At 38.6% G+C, this 18341-nt stretch overlaps 1 protein-coding gene across 5 annotated transcripts in view; it reads left to right on the forward strand.

Moving 5' to 3' along the window:
• The window catches only part of GPD2 (glycerol-3-phosphate dehydrogenase 2), a 58119-nt gene extending 42052 nt beyond the window's left edge, over nt 1–16067 (forward strand). For 4 of the 5 annotated variants that reach the window (XM_084523664.1, XM_084523665.1, XM_084523666.1 and 1 more), the window contains 9 exons: nt 3322–3515; nt 5937–6071; nt 6313–6488; nt 7095–7226; nt 7499–7657; nt 9127–9239; nt 9325–9403; nt 9527–9625; nt 13023–16067. In XM_084523664.1, coding sequence (XP_084379790.1) covers nt 3322–3515; nt 5937–6071; nt 6313–6488; nt 7095–7226; nt 7499–7657; nt 9127–9239; nt 9325–9403; nt 9527–9625; nt 13023–13148 — 1213 coding nt within the window. In that variant the 3' untranslated portion in view covers nt 13149–16067. The remainder of the gene's footprint in view (nt 1–3321; nt 3516–5936; nt 6072–6312; nt 6489–7094; nt 7227–7498; nt 7658–9126; nt 9240–9324; nt 9404–9526; nt 9626–13022) is intronic. The other variant, XM_084523668.1, reaches the window with a different exon arrangement.
• Nucleotides 16068–18341: the final 2274 nt, after the last annotated feature.

The raw sequence follows: 18341 nt of genomic DNA on the forward strand, positions 1-18341 counted from the left end.
ACAAAACTGTACAGAACTTCCTTTAAGTGGGGTAGCTTAATCCAAGGAACTGTATACTAAATAGAAAATACGCATGGTATTTAATCTCATTTGTATCACGTCTATATTCATGCTTGCCTTTGTCATAAACGTGTTATAGAACTTTGTCCTGAACTTGCACAAATTATATAACAGGTAGAGTTTTTTATATCTAAACACAGCTGCTGGCTGGGTTAAACCACGACACACAGTTAAGATTTTGTAAAATCAATGTTAACATTAACACATTAACCTCCTATGGGATTCCTGCTCATTTGTTCTTCATCAATAGTCCCAGTATTCTTCTTCTCATTGTTTTAGTGTACACATCTATTCTAGTAGCTGCAACAACTTTCTTTCACTCACTGTTGTTCAAGTGCTTTATCTGCCAAAATGAAAGAGGATTCTGGCTACCTTTGTTTAGACTAGCACATGTAGGGCAAGAGGTCTATGTATGCAGTGTTCCCTCTCACCCAACAAATTTCAGGTATTTCCAGTCTTCCTTAAATTTTCTGATCTACTTCACGTTCTAGGTTCCAAATACATTTGTCTCCTAAACTTCAGATCTACTTTACTGAAATTCACCTGTTTTCTATTTAGATTTGTGGTGTCTTGCTCAAATATTTCTTCCACTAGAAATCTTTCATGCTTCTGTTCAGCTCTTTAAAATGCCATATTCTAACATCCAGAATCGCGTACTGACTTCAAGCTCAAAAGTTCAACTTTGTCCTTTATTTAAGCAGTTTTAACTAATTTAGTAGTGTCTTACATTTTTATATTTCTGTATAATTTAGTAATCTGTTCTAAAGATTTCCTCATTTGTCATGTACTCTGCATATTGTCCAATAAAGCTGCTGTTCTTTTTGTAAATGAAGCTTATATAAAGTAGTCACGCTCCAAACTCCTTCAGTTGTTTTAAGTCAACTGTTTAACTATTACTATTGCTCTATCATTATTCACAAAGGGCTGAGTATTTTGATGCTTGGTCTGCTGTCAGAAACACTTCAGATCTGCCTGCGTTATACTCCTAGGCAGTGTCTGTTTGCCACTATTGCTCTATATAAAGGTATTGCTTTCAATTTCATCTTAGAGTTTGCAGTCCTAATATTAGTAGTCTTAGTGGTCTTTAAAGAGCACTAGAGAAATTTTACAGTGGGTGATACTGTTATAGCTTGTACCATGTGGTCACATCAATTCCATAATTGTAGGAGTGTAAAAATGTGTAGATTCAGAAGGTTTCAGTAGGTTCCTGGTACACAGCAGCATGATTCTGGACCAGGCAGTTTGTGGAATCTTTTTTTGGTGGCTCATTGGTTATTTAGCTAAGATGGAATACACATAGCAAAAGGAGATTGAGAGGGAACTTACCAGGATAGCCATTAAATCAGTAAGTGAATTGGCATATGGAAGACTGCTTCATCCTCTCTCATCGCTTGCTGTGTTACCCAACTGTAAATGCTTCAGTCCATAGGTGTTATGGTGAAACTTATTTTTAAGTCTTTACTGGTTTCTCTTTCATGGTTCTTACTTAAATCATATTAAAAAAAAAAATCATACTTTTGAAAATGTCTGAAGCTATCTGAATAGTCTGATACTGTATATTAAACCTCTAGTTTCCTGTCTCTAAATCAATAGCTTTTTCATTTTAAAAAGTAATCATTTGTCTGACGTGATTTACCTTTCACAAATCTGTGTTGACTTCCCCTATTAAATTGTACTTTTCCAACTGTATGCCTAAGCTGTCTATAAATATCATCTAAAAAATGTTCTAATATACATGCTATATATGAAATTTTCAGCTTCTCCTAGCCTTTCCAGATATTGAAAACTTACCTTCAGTAATCAGTTTAGATTTCCTAAAAATGAAATATTCAATGATTCAGCTTGTAGCTCTCTTAAATAGGTAATTCATATCCAACTGGGTCTCTGTCTACCTTCAGCTTATTGTGTTAGTAGTTATTTGAGTCCACTGAATTATTCCCCACTGGTGCTCCTTAGCACTTAGATATGCTTCCTAAATCATCCTTCCGCTATCAGGAGTAGGTGCAGAGCCTGAAGATTACTAAAACTGCAGATGTTTTTATGAGGACTTCAGCACCCAGAATCAAAATTAGCATCTTTCCTTTAAACAAAAACAAATAGAAAAAAAGGCAGCTTGAATATTCTCCTATATAGAAACTACTTTTGAAGTGTTCATAGATGCCTTTTGTTTCCTGAAATATAAGCAGTGCTATATAAGTGATGAAGATGTTTTTTTCATACATGAGGATTTTTGTGCTCTATCAGAAAACACTGATCCATAAGTTAAAATCTCCTGCACAAAGAACTACTGTATTTCATTAAACTGAAATGTTCTGTAGCATTGGTGGAAATGAGTGAAAAGTCTCTGAATATTAGCATCCAATTAGCCTTTATGGAGGTGGTAACTTTTGCCTTTTTTCCACTCCAACCATGGCTCCTACTTCAGGAACACTATAGTGAGAGCTAGAGCTGGAAGTATTTGGAATTTACTTCTTGCTCTAAATCCCTTGTGAGTCTGAGCTTTAGTTCCTGGTTGGTAAACTCAATGTAGAATCATAAGTTTACTGTTTTAATGTACTTGTAATGCTTACGACTTCAGTATTTCTGTTCTCATTTTTTTCTGCTTCTTGCTATTAATGTTGCCCTCCTACACCAACCTTTACTGCAAATATAGGTTATAAAAGTCGTTGGATTTTTGCACGTCTTATCTTCTCCCTAAATAGGTGACAAAAATTAATTGATAAATTGGATTACTAATATGTGGTCTTAGACTTTTCTTGTTGCATACTTAGACCCATTGGAACTGAGCCAGAGTTCTGTTCTTCCATTTTAATGCATGCACTGTTTCAGCTTTAGCTTTCCTCTGTGGCGTTACATGTTGTTGTCTTTTTTTTTATTATTTATTTTAAAAGTAGTTATTCATTCCATAATATGAGTTTCAAGTAAATGCTATTTTGAAGTTTCCAGATCCTTGTATTTGAAGTTGGAGTAGCAAGATTTTCAAGAATAATCGGAGATGGGAGGTGCCAGAGGCCTGATTGCTCTAAGGATGTGGCCTGCTAATTGCCTTAGGAAATCAGATTCCAGTGATCACATTAAAGGGCCTTATTTCTCACGTCTTCTGGGATTACCTTTTAAAGTTGGGTCACGGTGGCATACAAGATCTGATTTGACTTTTTAATCTTCTGATCCAAGAGCAAAGATAATGTTCTAATACTTAAAGGTGTACAGGAACAGATCTCTGGTGATGCCTGACTTGTTCATGTCCCTTCTTTATTTCAGCCCGGACAACATGGGGCTGCTTGACCCAGCCACCAGCGATGGTAGAGTGATTTTCTTCCTGCCGTGGGAGAAGATGACTATTGCAGGCACCACGGACAGCCCAACTGATGTTACGTCCCATCCGATACCAACAGAAGAAGATATAAACTTCATTTTGAATGAAGTGCGCAACTACCTTAGTGTTGATGTTGAAGGTAGGGCCTTGAGTTCTGGGTTTTCAATGGGAGGGCTGGACCTGCAGTATTCAGTTTGAATCAGTGCTGTCTGTCTAAAGCTTTGGTTCTTGTACATCTGATTCTGGTGGGACATAAGTGTCATCTTGATCTGTTTCAGAGCTATCAACGAGGCTTTTCCAGATATACTTGCTTTTCTTGGACTATTTAAATGGAAAGCAGTTGATATCTGAACAGTCAGATTTCACATACCTTTCATCTAACTGGCAGTAGCTGTCCAGCTGTGCAGTCAAGTCATTCTGGCCTTTTTGTGTGGCAGATGCAAAGTTCTGTTGACATGGGTCAGTTCAGTCATGCATCAATACAAGTGCATTGAATTAATACGCTTTTTGAATTAATACACTTTTCTTGAAGGAAAAGTTGTTCTGACTTTGTCTTGCACCTTTGTCTTTATCTCCATTTTGTAGGCATCTTTTCTTAATTGCTCTTAATGATATGATAAATACCTAATAGTTTTTCAGTTGGAGGGGGAAGTATAATGGGCAGAAATGGGATTTTTTTTTTTTTAAAATCAGTTGGTGATGGTGGTTCACCTCAGTAGCTGAGCTGAGAGCATTTTTGTTGTAAGATGCTGGCTCATTTGGATGCAGAGTGCTTGTTTAAAGTGAGAGGCTTCTTTACTTTGTAGTGAGACTTTTTATAACAGTTCTGTGAAAGCATTTGTGCTGCTGTGTTTCTGTTGTAATAGCAGCACTAAAAAAAAAAAAAATCTGAACAACACTATTTTCCAGGAATACTGCAATATTTTAGATTTAGGAAATTTGCTATCCAGCAATTGGAAATGTTGGATTACTTGATTCCTGAAATGGGTAATTGGTGGCTCTGTACTTTACAAAATTCACAAAAAACGGTTTTCAGGAAATGTACCTTTAGGTTTCTTAAGCAGAAGTAGGTGTAAGCGTGGTAGGCCAGACAGGTAGCTGGTAACATTAAGACTGAACAAGGCAGAAATTTTGCACAGTATTTTACAGAAGTGCATTATGAAGTGTTTAATTTTTTTTTGAATGAAACCTACCTAGGTGCATGCTGTTTTTCACATATGCAATTAGCAGTGTTTATAGATTGCCTGTTATTGAATTAACAACTGTGCTGGCCATATCAACTCACTGCAGACCTGCCTTTTTGCTGCCAGAGACAGTGCCAGGGTTATCAACTTACACAGGCTTGGATGTGTTCCAACTGTTTAATTATAGTGTCACGCATGCTGCTTTTTCTAGTTTCATTAGTTTATAAATGTAATATGGTATCTTATTTCTGTGATTAACACTTCATTTTGGCAGGTTAAACATGCTGGCAGAGCACCATTGATTTCTGAAATCTATTTTGTGTTCTTTGGGGGATATTTTTACACCCTGTTAATAAAAAAAAATCAGTATTATTATTTTTATTATTATTTAATTATCAGTTATTTGAAAGTTTATTTCAAAAATGTTCTGGAGCTTCAATATAAAGTAAATTGTTGAATTTTTTACATCGTAAATTTAATAATCAAGAAAATTCCATTAAATTATTGGTTACATGCTTTTATATATATATAATAAAATAAAAAAAAGTTGCTTTCAGAGGCTAGATTGTTTTCCTAAAATTGTTAAGGACTCTTTTTAACCACTTGTTGCCCTGAGGTTTTGTTCCTCCAAGTTCTCTGAAAAGTCAGGTTTGGCTTTAGGGATTGTAACTTGTAACTGGCAGGAAGCAGAGGGGTATGACTGAGAAGGGCAGGCTGTAAATGGCCATTTAGTCAGGTTTCTTGTGAGGAGTGAAAGTGCATCTGAAACAATAAGGTTGGGAAGGTAGCACTGGAAGAGGTGGCTGAGTGAGGACAGCGAGGGCTTCTAGATGGTTTGTGGCAAGTTAGCTGGGCCGTTTGGGGTTGCTGCGCAGTAGCAAATGTCAAAGGTCTGGGTGAGGCAGAAGCTTAGGGGATGTGCTATAGCCTACCGGGTGCAAATGTGCAATTGGACTTCTGACAGAGGCTCTAAATAAGAGATCACCTATCAAGAGGAAAATCTGGGAAAATAACTTACCTGCTGTAGAAAAACCTTTAAAGTCCTAAAAGCAAATGTTATGTCCATGTGGAATGAGCGTTATTTTGGTTTTTAAAATGCAACATAAGGACTATTCTGTTAGCAAAAGCAAGGACAAGATGTGGTGATAAGGTGGGGTTGGGTTTGGTATGGTGAGCTGATGAGAGAATTTGACAGCTGAATGTCTTGGCTGATCAGTTCCCAGAATTTCCCTGTTCAGGTGAATTTTTAATCAGTGTGAAAAATGAACTTCTCTCTGACTGATTAGAGTCTGATAATGGTATTGATTGGTGCAGTCCTTAGGAAAGCAATACACATTTGTTCATGACTGATTTTGGCTGATCTTTCCTCTGGACAGTGAGAAGAGGAGACGTGTTGGCAGCGTGGAGTGGCATTCGTCCTCTGGTCACAGACCCCAACTCCAAAGACACTCAGTCGATATCCCGGAATCACGTTGTTACTGTCAGTGACAGTGGCCTTGTCACAATAGCAGGTACCTGAAGATCATTTCAAGTATGGCTTTGGGCTTCCCCACTGTATTTTATGCAAAACTCTGTTCCAACAGGGTAATTCTTTGCATTCCTACAATCAGGTAATGATCAATCTGTGGCAGTGTGACTCTCTTGTTAGAATGAGTCTGGTAAGAATAATGTGGTATGCAAAATGTGTAGTACATCGCAACTTCATGGTTTCCTTTGCTTTCCCTAAATAAAAAAGGAAATGTGTGATTACAGGTGGGAAGTGGACGACCTACCGTGCCATGGCACAGGATACCATTGATGCTGCTATTCAGGCACATGATCTGAATGCGGGTTCCAGTAAAACTATTGGGCTGCAGCTACAAGGGGCTGAGGACTGGAGTCCTACTCTCTACATTAGGTTGGTACAGGACTACGGGCTTGAAAGTGAGGTGAGTCCTTGTTATTGCTTATGCTCTGATACTTCTGTGTTAGAGGGTTTTGTCTTTTCACTAAACACAATACCTGCATAGTGTGTAATATGTGTCAGTGTGTATACTGTGTGTCTTAAATCTCTTAAGACCAATAAGAGCTTTTCATCTGACTAGGGGAAGGATAGCTTTTCAAATAAATCAAAAAATAAATAAAAAGCCACCACACACACATACAAAAACCCACCTACTAATTGCTTGTCTTTTCTCTTAAACTGTCAAAACACAATTTTTTCTTTCCCTTCCTCCTAATCTTCACTTTTTTTCTACTTTAAAATATTATTACACACTAGTGCTTATCTTCCTTAAGCCCAACAAAATCTATACTTTACATACAATTAGATTGTAGCAAAAGAGTTGAAGTATCGCTAGTCATTTATATTGATACCTATGTAGTAGTATTAGTGCTGGTTTTACCCATTGACAGCATTAGCTGTTTCCTCCCACATGATCAAAATCTAATACTCTCTACAGCTTCTTTGTTATTAGTGATGAGAGAACTGACAAGAAAAAAAGGCATATATTTTATGTGCTTACAAAAGCATAATGAATTCTTCAATTCCACAGGTGGCTCAGCATCTAGCTTCTACCTATGGTGACAAGGCTTTTGAGGTAGCCAAAATAGCCCAAGTTACAGGAAAGAGATGGCCTATTGTTGGAAAACGCCTTGTGTCTGAATTTCCTTATATTGAAGCTGAGGTATGTAAGAAAAACTACCTAATACTCGGAGTGATTTCTTTGGAAACAAGCAGGTTCTACTGCAGGTCCATCTCACTCTGAAAAGCACTTTCATAAGTCCTTTCCTTTAAGGTCCAGATTTTTTCATTTTTTTCACTTCCCCTGAGCATGCTTATTTCTATATAGATAGATAGATAAATGATTAAATATATTAAATATATTGCATATTACATTATACATTTATATTCAATACATGCTCACCTGTGTTTTTTCCCCCTTGTCTTACTATTTAGGTCATCTATGGTGTAAAAGAATATGCCCGCACTGCTGTGGATATGATTTCCCGACGGACTCGCTTGGCCTTCCTGAATGTTCAGGCTGCTGAGGAAGCTCTACCAAGAATTGTAGATATAATGGGCAAAGAACTTAACTGGAGTGAACAGAAAAAAAAGGTACAAAGGGCCTTTTTCATCTAAAAGTCTTATTTTTTCTTCAGTAGTTTCCATGTTGACAGTCTAAATTAGTTGAATAGAAAACTTCAATGATGCTTTCTTCCTGAGAGAATGATTCACTTGGTGTATTTCATTCTAAAGTCTTTATAAAAATAGCTGTGAAATGCATTGGTATCGGCCAAGGGGTGGAGAGAAAGTGAAGATCTGTATCCTGTTGTTCTTCTAAAAATGAAGCAGTTTTGGTGTTAATATTTCAACATGAATAGGATAGTGTGTTCAGTGACACTTCTCAACAGGTCCATCGTAGAAGAGGAGAATTTTGCAATTCGTATCACTCCTTTCTGTCTGCTGTGTCTTTTGAAAAGTGGTGATAACTGAGTTTGCTACCATTCTTTGGCCTAAATTATTTTTAAGGCCAGTGTTTGCTTCCTTTGTCCCAGTGGTTCAGTGCTCCAACATACTGTAGGACTGGCTCATCTCATTTTACTTGCCATGCTGATAACGTGGCTGTCTATTTGAGATAGCCTTTGTGTGCCTGCTCTGTAGTTAATGAGCTTAGTTCAGATGTCTTACCTTAAATGAAGGCACCTGATACCCATGCATTGAGTCACACCCTACATCCCTATTTAGAATTCCACAAACCATCAAAATCTTTGTCTCCAATCCTAGATGTAGACATCCTATTGGTTTGGGGCTGAAGGGTAACTTGCGTGTTTATACTGAAGTATGTAAGATCAGAAGATCAACTAAACTATTCCAGACTGTCTTCAAGAGCAAGTCTCTGCTAGATGAAGCAGTTTATATTCATGTGCCTAGGAGTCTGTCCCTGTTACTGCAGCCATTACTCAGTATGCTTACACTTGTTTGTAATCTGTGCTGTGGCTTTTCATGGTGATGTTCTTTGTGGCAGATGCTTGCATTACTATCTTAGAACACTGTTTGGTGTACCCATAGCTGTAGAAAAGAACCATGCTCTACAGTACTTCATGAGATATAATTTGGTTTAAAAACCTTGCATGGAACTCTCAGGTAACAGATTAATATTATTACCATGAAAAACTGTTTGAAACAAAGAACATGCCTGATGTTGAGACTCGTGGTTTTTGAAAGATAAGTGAAATATTGTGATATCAGCTGTGTTAAATGGCATTTTGTTGGCCTCATCTGCAAGTACCGTTCTTAATGAATTAAATAGATACTCCATATGTGACTGAAGGCATTCCATGATCCTAAAAGCATTTACACAGTAATTAGAAGCCTTTTTTAGGCTTGATACTTCTTTGAAAGACTAAAAGGTGACAAAGATGAACTTCTTTTAATACTTTTCAGCTGCCATCTGCTTAATTGTTGGACCTTAGGTAAACTGTTGTTACGTGGAAAGAGCAAATAAAGTACTAAGTTTTAAAAATAACTGTGTAGGGACTTACTATTCCTCAGATATAAAGACAGCTTTTTCTTATTTATCATAGGAAGAACTTGAAGCTGCTAAAAAGTTTCTGTATTACGAAATGGGCTACAAAGTAAAATCAGATCAATTAACAGACAGCTCTGAAATCACTCTAGTGCCTTCAGATATTGAAAGGTAAGTAAAATAAGAGTTCCCTATGTTGCTGGGAGTTAATACCATTGAACATAGTTTTTGTCCACTGATAATCGTTATCTTGCAGGTACAAGAAGCGATTCCATATGTTTGACAAGGACAAGAAAGGTTTTATAACTATACTGGATGTGCAGCGTGTCTTGGAGGTAAAGTTTCCTTGTGTTCTTTTGGTTTCCTTCTTAAGCCTCTTACCTGCGTTGCAGTGTGGTATAAGTCATACTGAGCAATGCAATTGATGCTTCTGTGTTTTGTTTTCTTTTTTTGACTAGAGCATCAGTGTACAAATTGATGAAAAAACACTTCATGATATTCTAAATGAAGTAGATCTGAACAAAAATGGACAGGTTGAGCTCATTGAGTTTCTGCAGGTAGGTATTTCTTTGAAAAAAGTTGTAGATTTAACAAACAAAGGCATAGGTATTTTTCCCCTCTGTTCTGAAGAGCTGGGTTGGAGAGGAGGTAAATGATGCTTGGGTAACATGATAGTATTGATGCTGTTTGCCAGATTGCAAGACAAAAATGACACACAGCCAGCTCCAGGCAACTGTAAAATCCTTGTATTTTATTCCTGTGCAGAAACAATTAGACCCAAAGAACAGGTCCAATTTTCCAAGTATACCACAATACAGGTCTGATTTTGGTTTTCAATACAGAAATGATACTTAAGTATATTGAAAGTAAGACAGTTGTCTATCAGAAGGTACGTTGTGGTTATGCACCCTGACGTTTAACTAAGCCAGTTAAAATGATTAAAGTATTCAAAATAGCTTAGAAAGTACTAAAAACGTTTGCAGTTCAGGTACATCCAGTCCATATTATTCCATTTCAGCTCCTGGGTTGATAAACAATACCTTCATTTGTATGAAAGATATTACATTGACAACCTGTACATCTGCTTTTTGCAGGGATTTAAAATAAGAAAATTAAAGGTGCTACTGAAATGTTTGTTCACCCAGGTCCTCTAGCATATGCAGGATGCCAGTTAGCTTTGTTTTTGTAGAGTTTTTCTTGGTGTGGTATTTCAAGTGACTGCCATGTCTTTCCTACATGGTGGCAATGATGAATGCCGAACATGAGATAAATTAATGCTGGGGATTTTGGTCAATGTCAGCCCTTTCTTCACTGTGTCAAGTTAAACAAACAAGATCAAGGCAAAGGAAATGGTAATTGTCTCTCTTGAGATGAGCTGTAGATAAGACGAGCATTGTTGAATCTAAATGCAGAAAATTTTCACAGGTTGTGTCCAGCATTAGAAAAAAAGGACTGTTTATTTACTTAAAATGTGGCAATTCAGCTGAGTAACTGGAATGTACTTTTAAAAATGGATATATATATATATATATATATATATATATATAAAATATCCCAGAACCGTCTTATTGAGATATAAGAGAAAATCATAGCTGATTGTCTGGCTATTGAGAAGGGTCTCCCTCTTACATCTCTTTGCATAAGAAAACTTACAATTAGAGTGGGGAAAAAACCTACATGACTGAATGTAATGACTGTGTTAAACTATAATTTGGTTAGTTTGGATACACTGTGGTTAAGTCAAAGTAACCAGCAATTAATGTCTGCTGTGGATTTGTCTGTGGTGGCCTTGTTTTTTTTTTGCTTTACTCTGATAACAGTCTCATTAGGGGCTGCCTATCCAAAGTCATAATACCTCTAAAATACAAGTGACAAGTCACTGTTTTGTTGTAGTTTTGAAGTTACTTTTTTTTATTTTTTAATTGTGCAATTATTTGGCTACTGGCTTCTCTTTGAGAAGAAAATGTTCCTAAACATTTCATAATGTAAGCTGCATTTAAAGCTGATGACTGGCGCCGCAGTAAGGGTCACTTGCGCCCATGCGCTCCCTTCCTGCAGGGGCAGGGAGCAGCACGCAGGGAGCTGCTGAGCAGGAGTGAGCTAGGAAGTGCAGTGACAACGTTAGCAGGAGGTTGCCATGGAAGGAACAAAATACGCTAAATGTTTGTTTAATTTTTTAATGGATCTGTTAAGTCAGCTCCCAATACTTTTGTGTTTGCTCTCTGAAAACTTTCAAGTAATTACATTGTACTGCCAGAATGCTTGTGGAAAGCAGTGTGCAAATATTTGTGGACGTTCATATTAGAGTATAGGAACACGTTGTCCCGGGGTGGCGGCGTTGCTTTCCAGGTGGTGAGCAGAGCAATGCCAAGTGGCTTCCTTAGCCCAGCTGCAGGCTGCCAGTGTGCTGGTCATGGGGAACCGCTCTCAGCAGCCACTGGTGTTTGGAGGGGTCTCACAAATAGAAAGCAGGCCAACTTGATCAGTGTCTAACACTAACAGGTCGTTCCAATTTAGTTTTAGCAATGAATTTTCTCCTGCTGGCATCTACTTATTTTTTTGACCATTGTACCACCTGTCTTACCACAATGATTGCTTTTCTGAAGGCTTGCATACCAAAATTTTGTTTTCATGGCAGTGCCAGAGGGCTAAGACATATTTTTGTCCAGTCTCTTCCCTGAAGAGTATGCATTATAGCTGGACAAGCCACCCCAAGGCTGGTCATGGAGTGTCTGCGAAGCAGAGCGGATTAGGCGTAACAGCAATGCCACTCCTAGAGCCTTGTTAGCATCTGCAGGGACCACTTCGGAAGCAGGAAGGGAGGCAGGGGAGAATAATGCTAAGTCTGAGCGATGCTGGACTGCCCTTGCTGCCTGTAGCTGCTCTCTTGCAGCTGGTCTGTGCTTCCCATCCTCCTACCTCTGCCTTTCTTCAGGCTGCACGGGGTAACCAAAAGGCCTCCAAAAGGCATGGAAGTTTTTCCAGCCTGGCTGTGCCTCCCCTTCCTGGGTAATCATTCCTGGTTTGACAGTGTTGATACCACTTTTGCATAGGTCCAGCTGCAGATATAATACTTCCCTATAGAAGGGAAGAAGTCTGAAGGAGTCCAAGCACTCAATGGGAGTAAGAAATTGCATTTTGTAAGTGCCAATTGCTTTCCACAGTAGTCTTTGACAAGCTGACTGCATGTAATTTCAAGTCTAATGCTCACTTTATCCATGGGATAAAAAAGAATTAACTAAAATCTTAGCGCTAGTGTGTGTTCGGTAAGGTAGAGCTGAGTCCAGTTTCAAGGACTTAAAGGCAAATTACTTTTAAAAGTCTATAAAAATTTGGATTTGAAAGAACTGTGGAAGTCAAGTACCCTACCTCTACAAAGAAGAGCATGTGAGTGAAAGGGTATAGTCCAGGGTCAGTAGCGGATCAGGAACTGTGTTCTTCTGTAAGTTTCCATCAGATTTTTTTCTTAAAAAAGGGGGGGAAAAAAAAAAAAAAGGTGAGGGGAGGAGCCTGTGAAATAGATGGGTTATCCTACTGTTTTAAATGCCACTGAAAAAAAAATGGTGTTAATGGATACCTGCACTATTACTTCAAATTAGGTCACAACTGGTGGTTCTGTTGCCACTGAGTCCTGGCCAAAACTTTATTTACATTTTCCAGAAATATCAGCTGATCTTTGAGGGGAGTCTGAAACTATGCAACAGTTCTGCTTTATATGTGGAAGAATCAGTTTTGTATCTACATTAACACTTGCCACTGGTTCTTGGACGAACTAATCAGCTCAGCCATGGTTTGCCCGGGAGCTGTGCTGGTGCCCAAGGGGCAGGACAACCCGTGATGTTTGCACATCTCTTGCGTGGAGGAGGTGGTAGCACGGCTGAGGCTGCACCATCTGCCTCTGCTCTTTGTCTTGCAGATAAGTTAACGGGATGCTCTCCGTGTTGTTTCTTTCAGCTCATGAGTGCCATTCAGAAGGGCCATGTGTCTGGAAGCCGGCTGGCTGTCCTCATGAAGACTGCTGAAGAGAACTTGGGCCAGAGAGTGGTGATCCCGGTGGACCGCAGCGGTGGAGGGCTGTAGCTCGAGCACAGCCTCTGTTCACAGCCACAGCTAACGGGTATGCGTGGCTGCATCTCTGCTGAAAACATTCCAGTGCTTTCGACTGTCCTTGCTTGTTCAAGGTGACTGGTATTTGTCCATTGGTGTAGCATTTACAAAAATACACTGGTGCACTTGTTTTACTAATGATTTTCTGTACGGCTCTTAACACTCCAACATGTGGCCTTTCGGATTGGGTATGCTTTAGTCATAGAAGTTTATTAACAAGAAGTTGGAATGCAGTCCAGAAAGATCTGGGTGCACACAAACACGTGCACGTGCTGCCTTGTTCATTAACTTCTATACCACCTTTACCTTTAAAGAAAAAGTGAATCCTGCCTTTAAGGAAAGCATTGCGTTGAGATTTGCAAATATGCTTTTAGTACTTAAAAGCTGCAGGGCTGTCCACTTCAACAAAGATCAGTAGAGGGAAAGCTGATGTTCTGGCTTTGAGACAATATCACAAAAGGAACAGAACAATTCAGTAAAGAACTGTCAGGATTATTTATACTACCTTCCATTGATGGTAGGTTTTGCTCTTTTTGAGTGTTTTGTTATTTCTGTGGTATCTATACTTAGCAAGACACAAGTATCAGCAGTATGAAGCTGGAAAACTACAACACACCTCAGTTGATCATCCAAACTAATAATTCAGTTAATACTAGAGGATGGCTTTCCTTTCTCCCATCTTAATAAGAATAATCTTCCTTTAATAAATAGCATTGTCTAACAGGTGGCATTTTATGCTGTGAAGCGCTTTGTACTGTTTCCAGTTTGGGACAAACACTGGTCCTATGTAGAACATGGCAGTTTTGATAACGCAAGTTTTTATTTAAAAACTCAAAGTCACACAGTGAAACTTGTTTTGCATTCTGCTAAATTTTCTGCAAAAGTGAAAGGGCTATTTTTCTGCAGATTAATGTAAAGATTAAGAAAAATAAATAAAAAAATTAGGACCGCTCACTTGATCTGTTTTCAACAGCGTTGCAACTGGCTGTTTGCCTTTCTGCTAGGTCGACTAAATTCAAGATCAGATGGAAGATTCTTGCCTGATGTAGAACAAGGAAGGAAAAACACGAGTGGTTTATTGATCAACTTATTCTGTTATGTTTGAGTATAAATACCAGTTCACAACTCAAAAACCTCCGTTCTAAGGGGTCAGAATTTCTGCTTATGTGAAATCTGATACTTGAACTGCTGTCACCACTTTTACTAATGAAAAACATCAGCACAATAACCCAGCAAAGATTATTTCTGTATTTAAAAGGGAAAATGATTGTCTAAATGAAATGGAGAGGCTGAGGAATATTAGTATATAGTATAATAAGCACAGATGTTTGTGGCTGTAGAGGCAGAGTCCTTTTAATAAAATAATTTTTAAAAAGTCAAATGTTTTTGAAACCTTAGAAAAAAAAAAAAAAAGTGAGGGCAAGCCTCATCTGTAATTCTGTAAATTAGTGTATTTCTTTTAGCCCAAACAATTGGTAAAACCTCTCCAGGTTTATTTCTGGAAATATTGGGTAAAATGCCTTTAACTGATTTTTTGCATGTTAACTTAATTTAACTGAAATTTCAGCTGCCTGAAAATGCAGATGTTGTTAAGGGGTTCTGACTCTTGCTTTGAGTCCTGTACAAGTTAGGCACAGTCTATGTGAATGACGAGTTAGCACATTTGACAGCATAAGAAACATTTTTATGAATGAAAGGGTTTGTTTCTGTGGTACTGTAAACTTTCTTGAAATATATTCTAGTTTATTCAAGTGAGTATGCTAATGTTTGGCACAGCTTCACATTACCAAAACCCTTCTCAAATAAGAACACAATAAGATTTTACATACACTGCAGGCTTGGATGGAAATGGATGTACAATACACAGGTTATTTTGGTTCAGTGAGCAGGAGCCAGGTAAGGAGGGAAGTGGTTTAGGATACTGTTGTTAATTTAAAATAAAAATAAAAATTGTAATGAGACCTTTTCTAGGCCACAAAAAGAAAAATATTTAATCTTCAACATCCCTTGTATTGTATAAAGAAAACTCCTCTCCCACTCCTCTGTAAGTGGCACTGTTAAGAATTAATAATACGAGTTTCCCTGTGAAGCCAGGATTTTCTGCTTTGTACCCAAAGTATATTTTGTTCTATTGTTTTAGTAATACTGCACACAGAACGTGACTTTGGGATTTTCTTGGCTATATGTGTGTCCTCCGATATGAATGTGCTTTGCATCTTAGGCACTTTACTGTCATGGATCTCTTTTGTATGGCACAGCAAGATCTTGTATGACTGCCTTGTGTAATGAGAAGATTGTGTGTTGCTTAAAACAACTGAATATATACATGGAAAAAAAAATTCTAGAACCGTTTATTTCATCACTTCACATTTGTTTTTGGGAAAGCTTTTCTTGTTCGTTGGCTTTTCTGTTTTTTTCTTTTTTTTTTTTTTTTTTTTTTCCCATGTGAATGTACTGCTGAAACAGTTGTTGTAGATGTCACTGTCATGCATTGTTCAGATCCCAGGTGGAAAAATAGTGTTGTGACTTCTGAGGAGGGAGCTGGGTTTCTGGAAGGGGGCGTTTTGTTTATGCAATAAGCTGCATGACGGGGGGAGTGCGGGTACATGCGCGTGTGTATAAATACACATACGCACACTGCATGTTTTACATGTGGCACTTAACGTATTTTGTTAAGTTATTGTTCTAGACTGAACTGTTAAATACTGTGTTTGAGGCTGGGTTGTCATTTTTATAACTGTCTTGGTGTTTTACTGCCATTATTTATTACTTTTGATATACAGAATGAGCCGCATGCATTTATAGAGCAATAAGAGGATGTATTTAATGTGCCTTGTTTTTAACTGAGTAAGAACTGAAAGCATGAATCAATAAAACTGAATAAAAATGGTCCGTTCACTGGCAGTTTATGGCAGTTACAGAAACAACTTCTGCTAGCCTTGAAAAAGTTTATTTTTAAAAGCCAGACATTCAAATAGATGCTTCTTAGGAAACATGACATGATTGTGTTCGTGTTTTCCCATTTTAGCTCAGAATTTAGCACTTTGTAGTTTAAAAATGAAAATGAGGAGTTAACACAGCACTTTAGCATTCTCGGGACGTAGAAGCTGTGTGCGTTTGCTGATGACACGCAGGGTAAGGAATTCTGCACGGCCGTCTTGTACTAAAATTACAGCCAGCCAATTGTGTCTGGCTTTTTTTTTTCCTGCAACAAAATCCAAGGCAAGTGTTCCTTCGCACACTGATGAATTTTATCATAACTAAAATCAATAGAAATGAATGGAAGAGATTTCATAATCCATTTTGATCATTTCATGTGTCAAGTTAGTCCAGGGTTGCCATGTGTTGATAAATGTTCCAACAGAAAAAATGCTATATATTTTCATTGTCAGTAAATCAGTAAAGCTGTTATCAGTTTTAACACAAATTTTATAATCTCCATATTATTTTATAGGTTTTAATTTATACTTCTAATAGGGATATTCCACAATTGTAGTAGCTGTGCTGAGCAGAGGGGGTTTTGTATGTGCAGCCAGAATAGCTCCCCTCCATATCCCTCTCCCCCCCCCCGAAATAAACAGGGCTGATACCTCTGGAGGGTAATTACAAAGATTATGAATTTTAGCTCATCTGTGGTGTGTAATATGTCAGAAAATGATGGCTGTAGTCATCTTTCTCTCAAATATTTTGCAGCGCTTGGGTCATGCTCCTGAATTTTGCTACTCAACACCAAACTTGTACTGAAATGGAGCCTCTAGAGCAGCATTTTGGGACTGGGTTCCCTGTCTTTGCATCACTTCTTCATTCAGTGTTTAAAAATCCTGATCTATTGCAACTTATGTTCACTTGTGCACTGCAGCCCGTTTTAGAAATACAATACAGAAAATCATAGCGACATTAATATTAAAGCGTTGATGCTTGAACTGGGTGTTTCCCGTGTCAAATATGAACTGATTGCATCTGTTGAGGAGAGAAAACAGTCTTCTGTAAGGATGACTCTTGGCTGCTAAGTGTTGTTCCTCCTCACTGAAAATGAGGGGCTTTCAGACCTGTGCTCTGCCTCCAGCTTGTTGTCCTTGTCCCCTTGTGCCCCCGCCCCCAGGTCTGCCTGCCTGCATCCTGGCGCAGCACGGACCGCACAAAGCGAGTGCGCGGCTGCTGGGGCTGGGAGATGAGACTTATGGCAGAATCGATACTTTCTTCACTCTGAAGATGCCACTAATGCAGGCGTGTGCTGGATTAATCTTGCTTTTTTTTTTTTTTTTTTTTTTTTTTTTTTTTTTTTTGCAAATGAAGGCAGAGATTAAATTTTGCTCCCCTGAGGAAGCCTGCAGCTTGCTGTTTTTTCACAACAGTCCTCTGCGAGAACTGTCATGTGTGTCAGATTACCCAGCTGAATATGAGCAGAGGGACTTGTTTCTGTAAATAAATAAATAAATAAACATTTTCCCCCAATTTTTTTTTTTTATTGTTTCTGTGCATTTAACTGAACTTGATCCTAGGCAAATGCCAATGCCAGGCTCGGTGCTTTGTCTGCCTCCTGCAGCCCGAGGTGGTGAGCGTAACTCGATTACAGCTTCCCCGACTGCAGCAGGTCAGGCAGTTTTTATTCCATGGCAAATGTGGTTTGTAGCACCGCACCAAGCACGCCCTGCTCTGGCAGGGCATCTCCGAGGAGCACCACACTCTGTGGCAGGCGCCTGCTCAGCCCCAGCGCAAATAGCGGAGATGGGGCAGCGCTGCAGCTGGATCTGTCATTAGTTCTTCTCCATGGGCTTTATTTAACTAAATAAGGCAAACTTGGCTCTGTCTTACCAAGATACCGTAATCTGTTTGTCCAACTGATGTAAATGTAATTAGGCTGATCAGTAAAACTGACACAAACTGAAGGGAGCCGCGGCGGTGTAACCCGATTCGATGGTCCCTCGCACAGCGAGCGCTCCTTCCTCCCAGCCTTGCGCCCTCCCCAGAGCAAACAGAAGCCTTCCCTGCCCTTCCCTGCCTTTCATTTTCTGCGCCCTGAATTGTTGCTCAGTTTACTTTACTGAAGCGCGCAGATTCATTTCTTGTTTTTGCATATCTACAATTAACTGATTTGCAATTCATTTTTATGCAAGCTGAGTTTTCCCTGTCCAAGTCAAGAAGCTGTAAATCTTAGATCTATTG

Source organism: Aythya ferina, assembly GCF_964211825.1.
Source record: "Aythya ferina genome assembly, chromosome: 6".
In the NCBI taxonomy this organism is placed as follows: domain Eukaryota; kingdom Metazoa; phylum Chordata; class Aves; order Anseriformes; family Anatidae; genus Aythya; species Aythya ferina.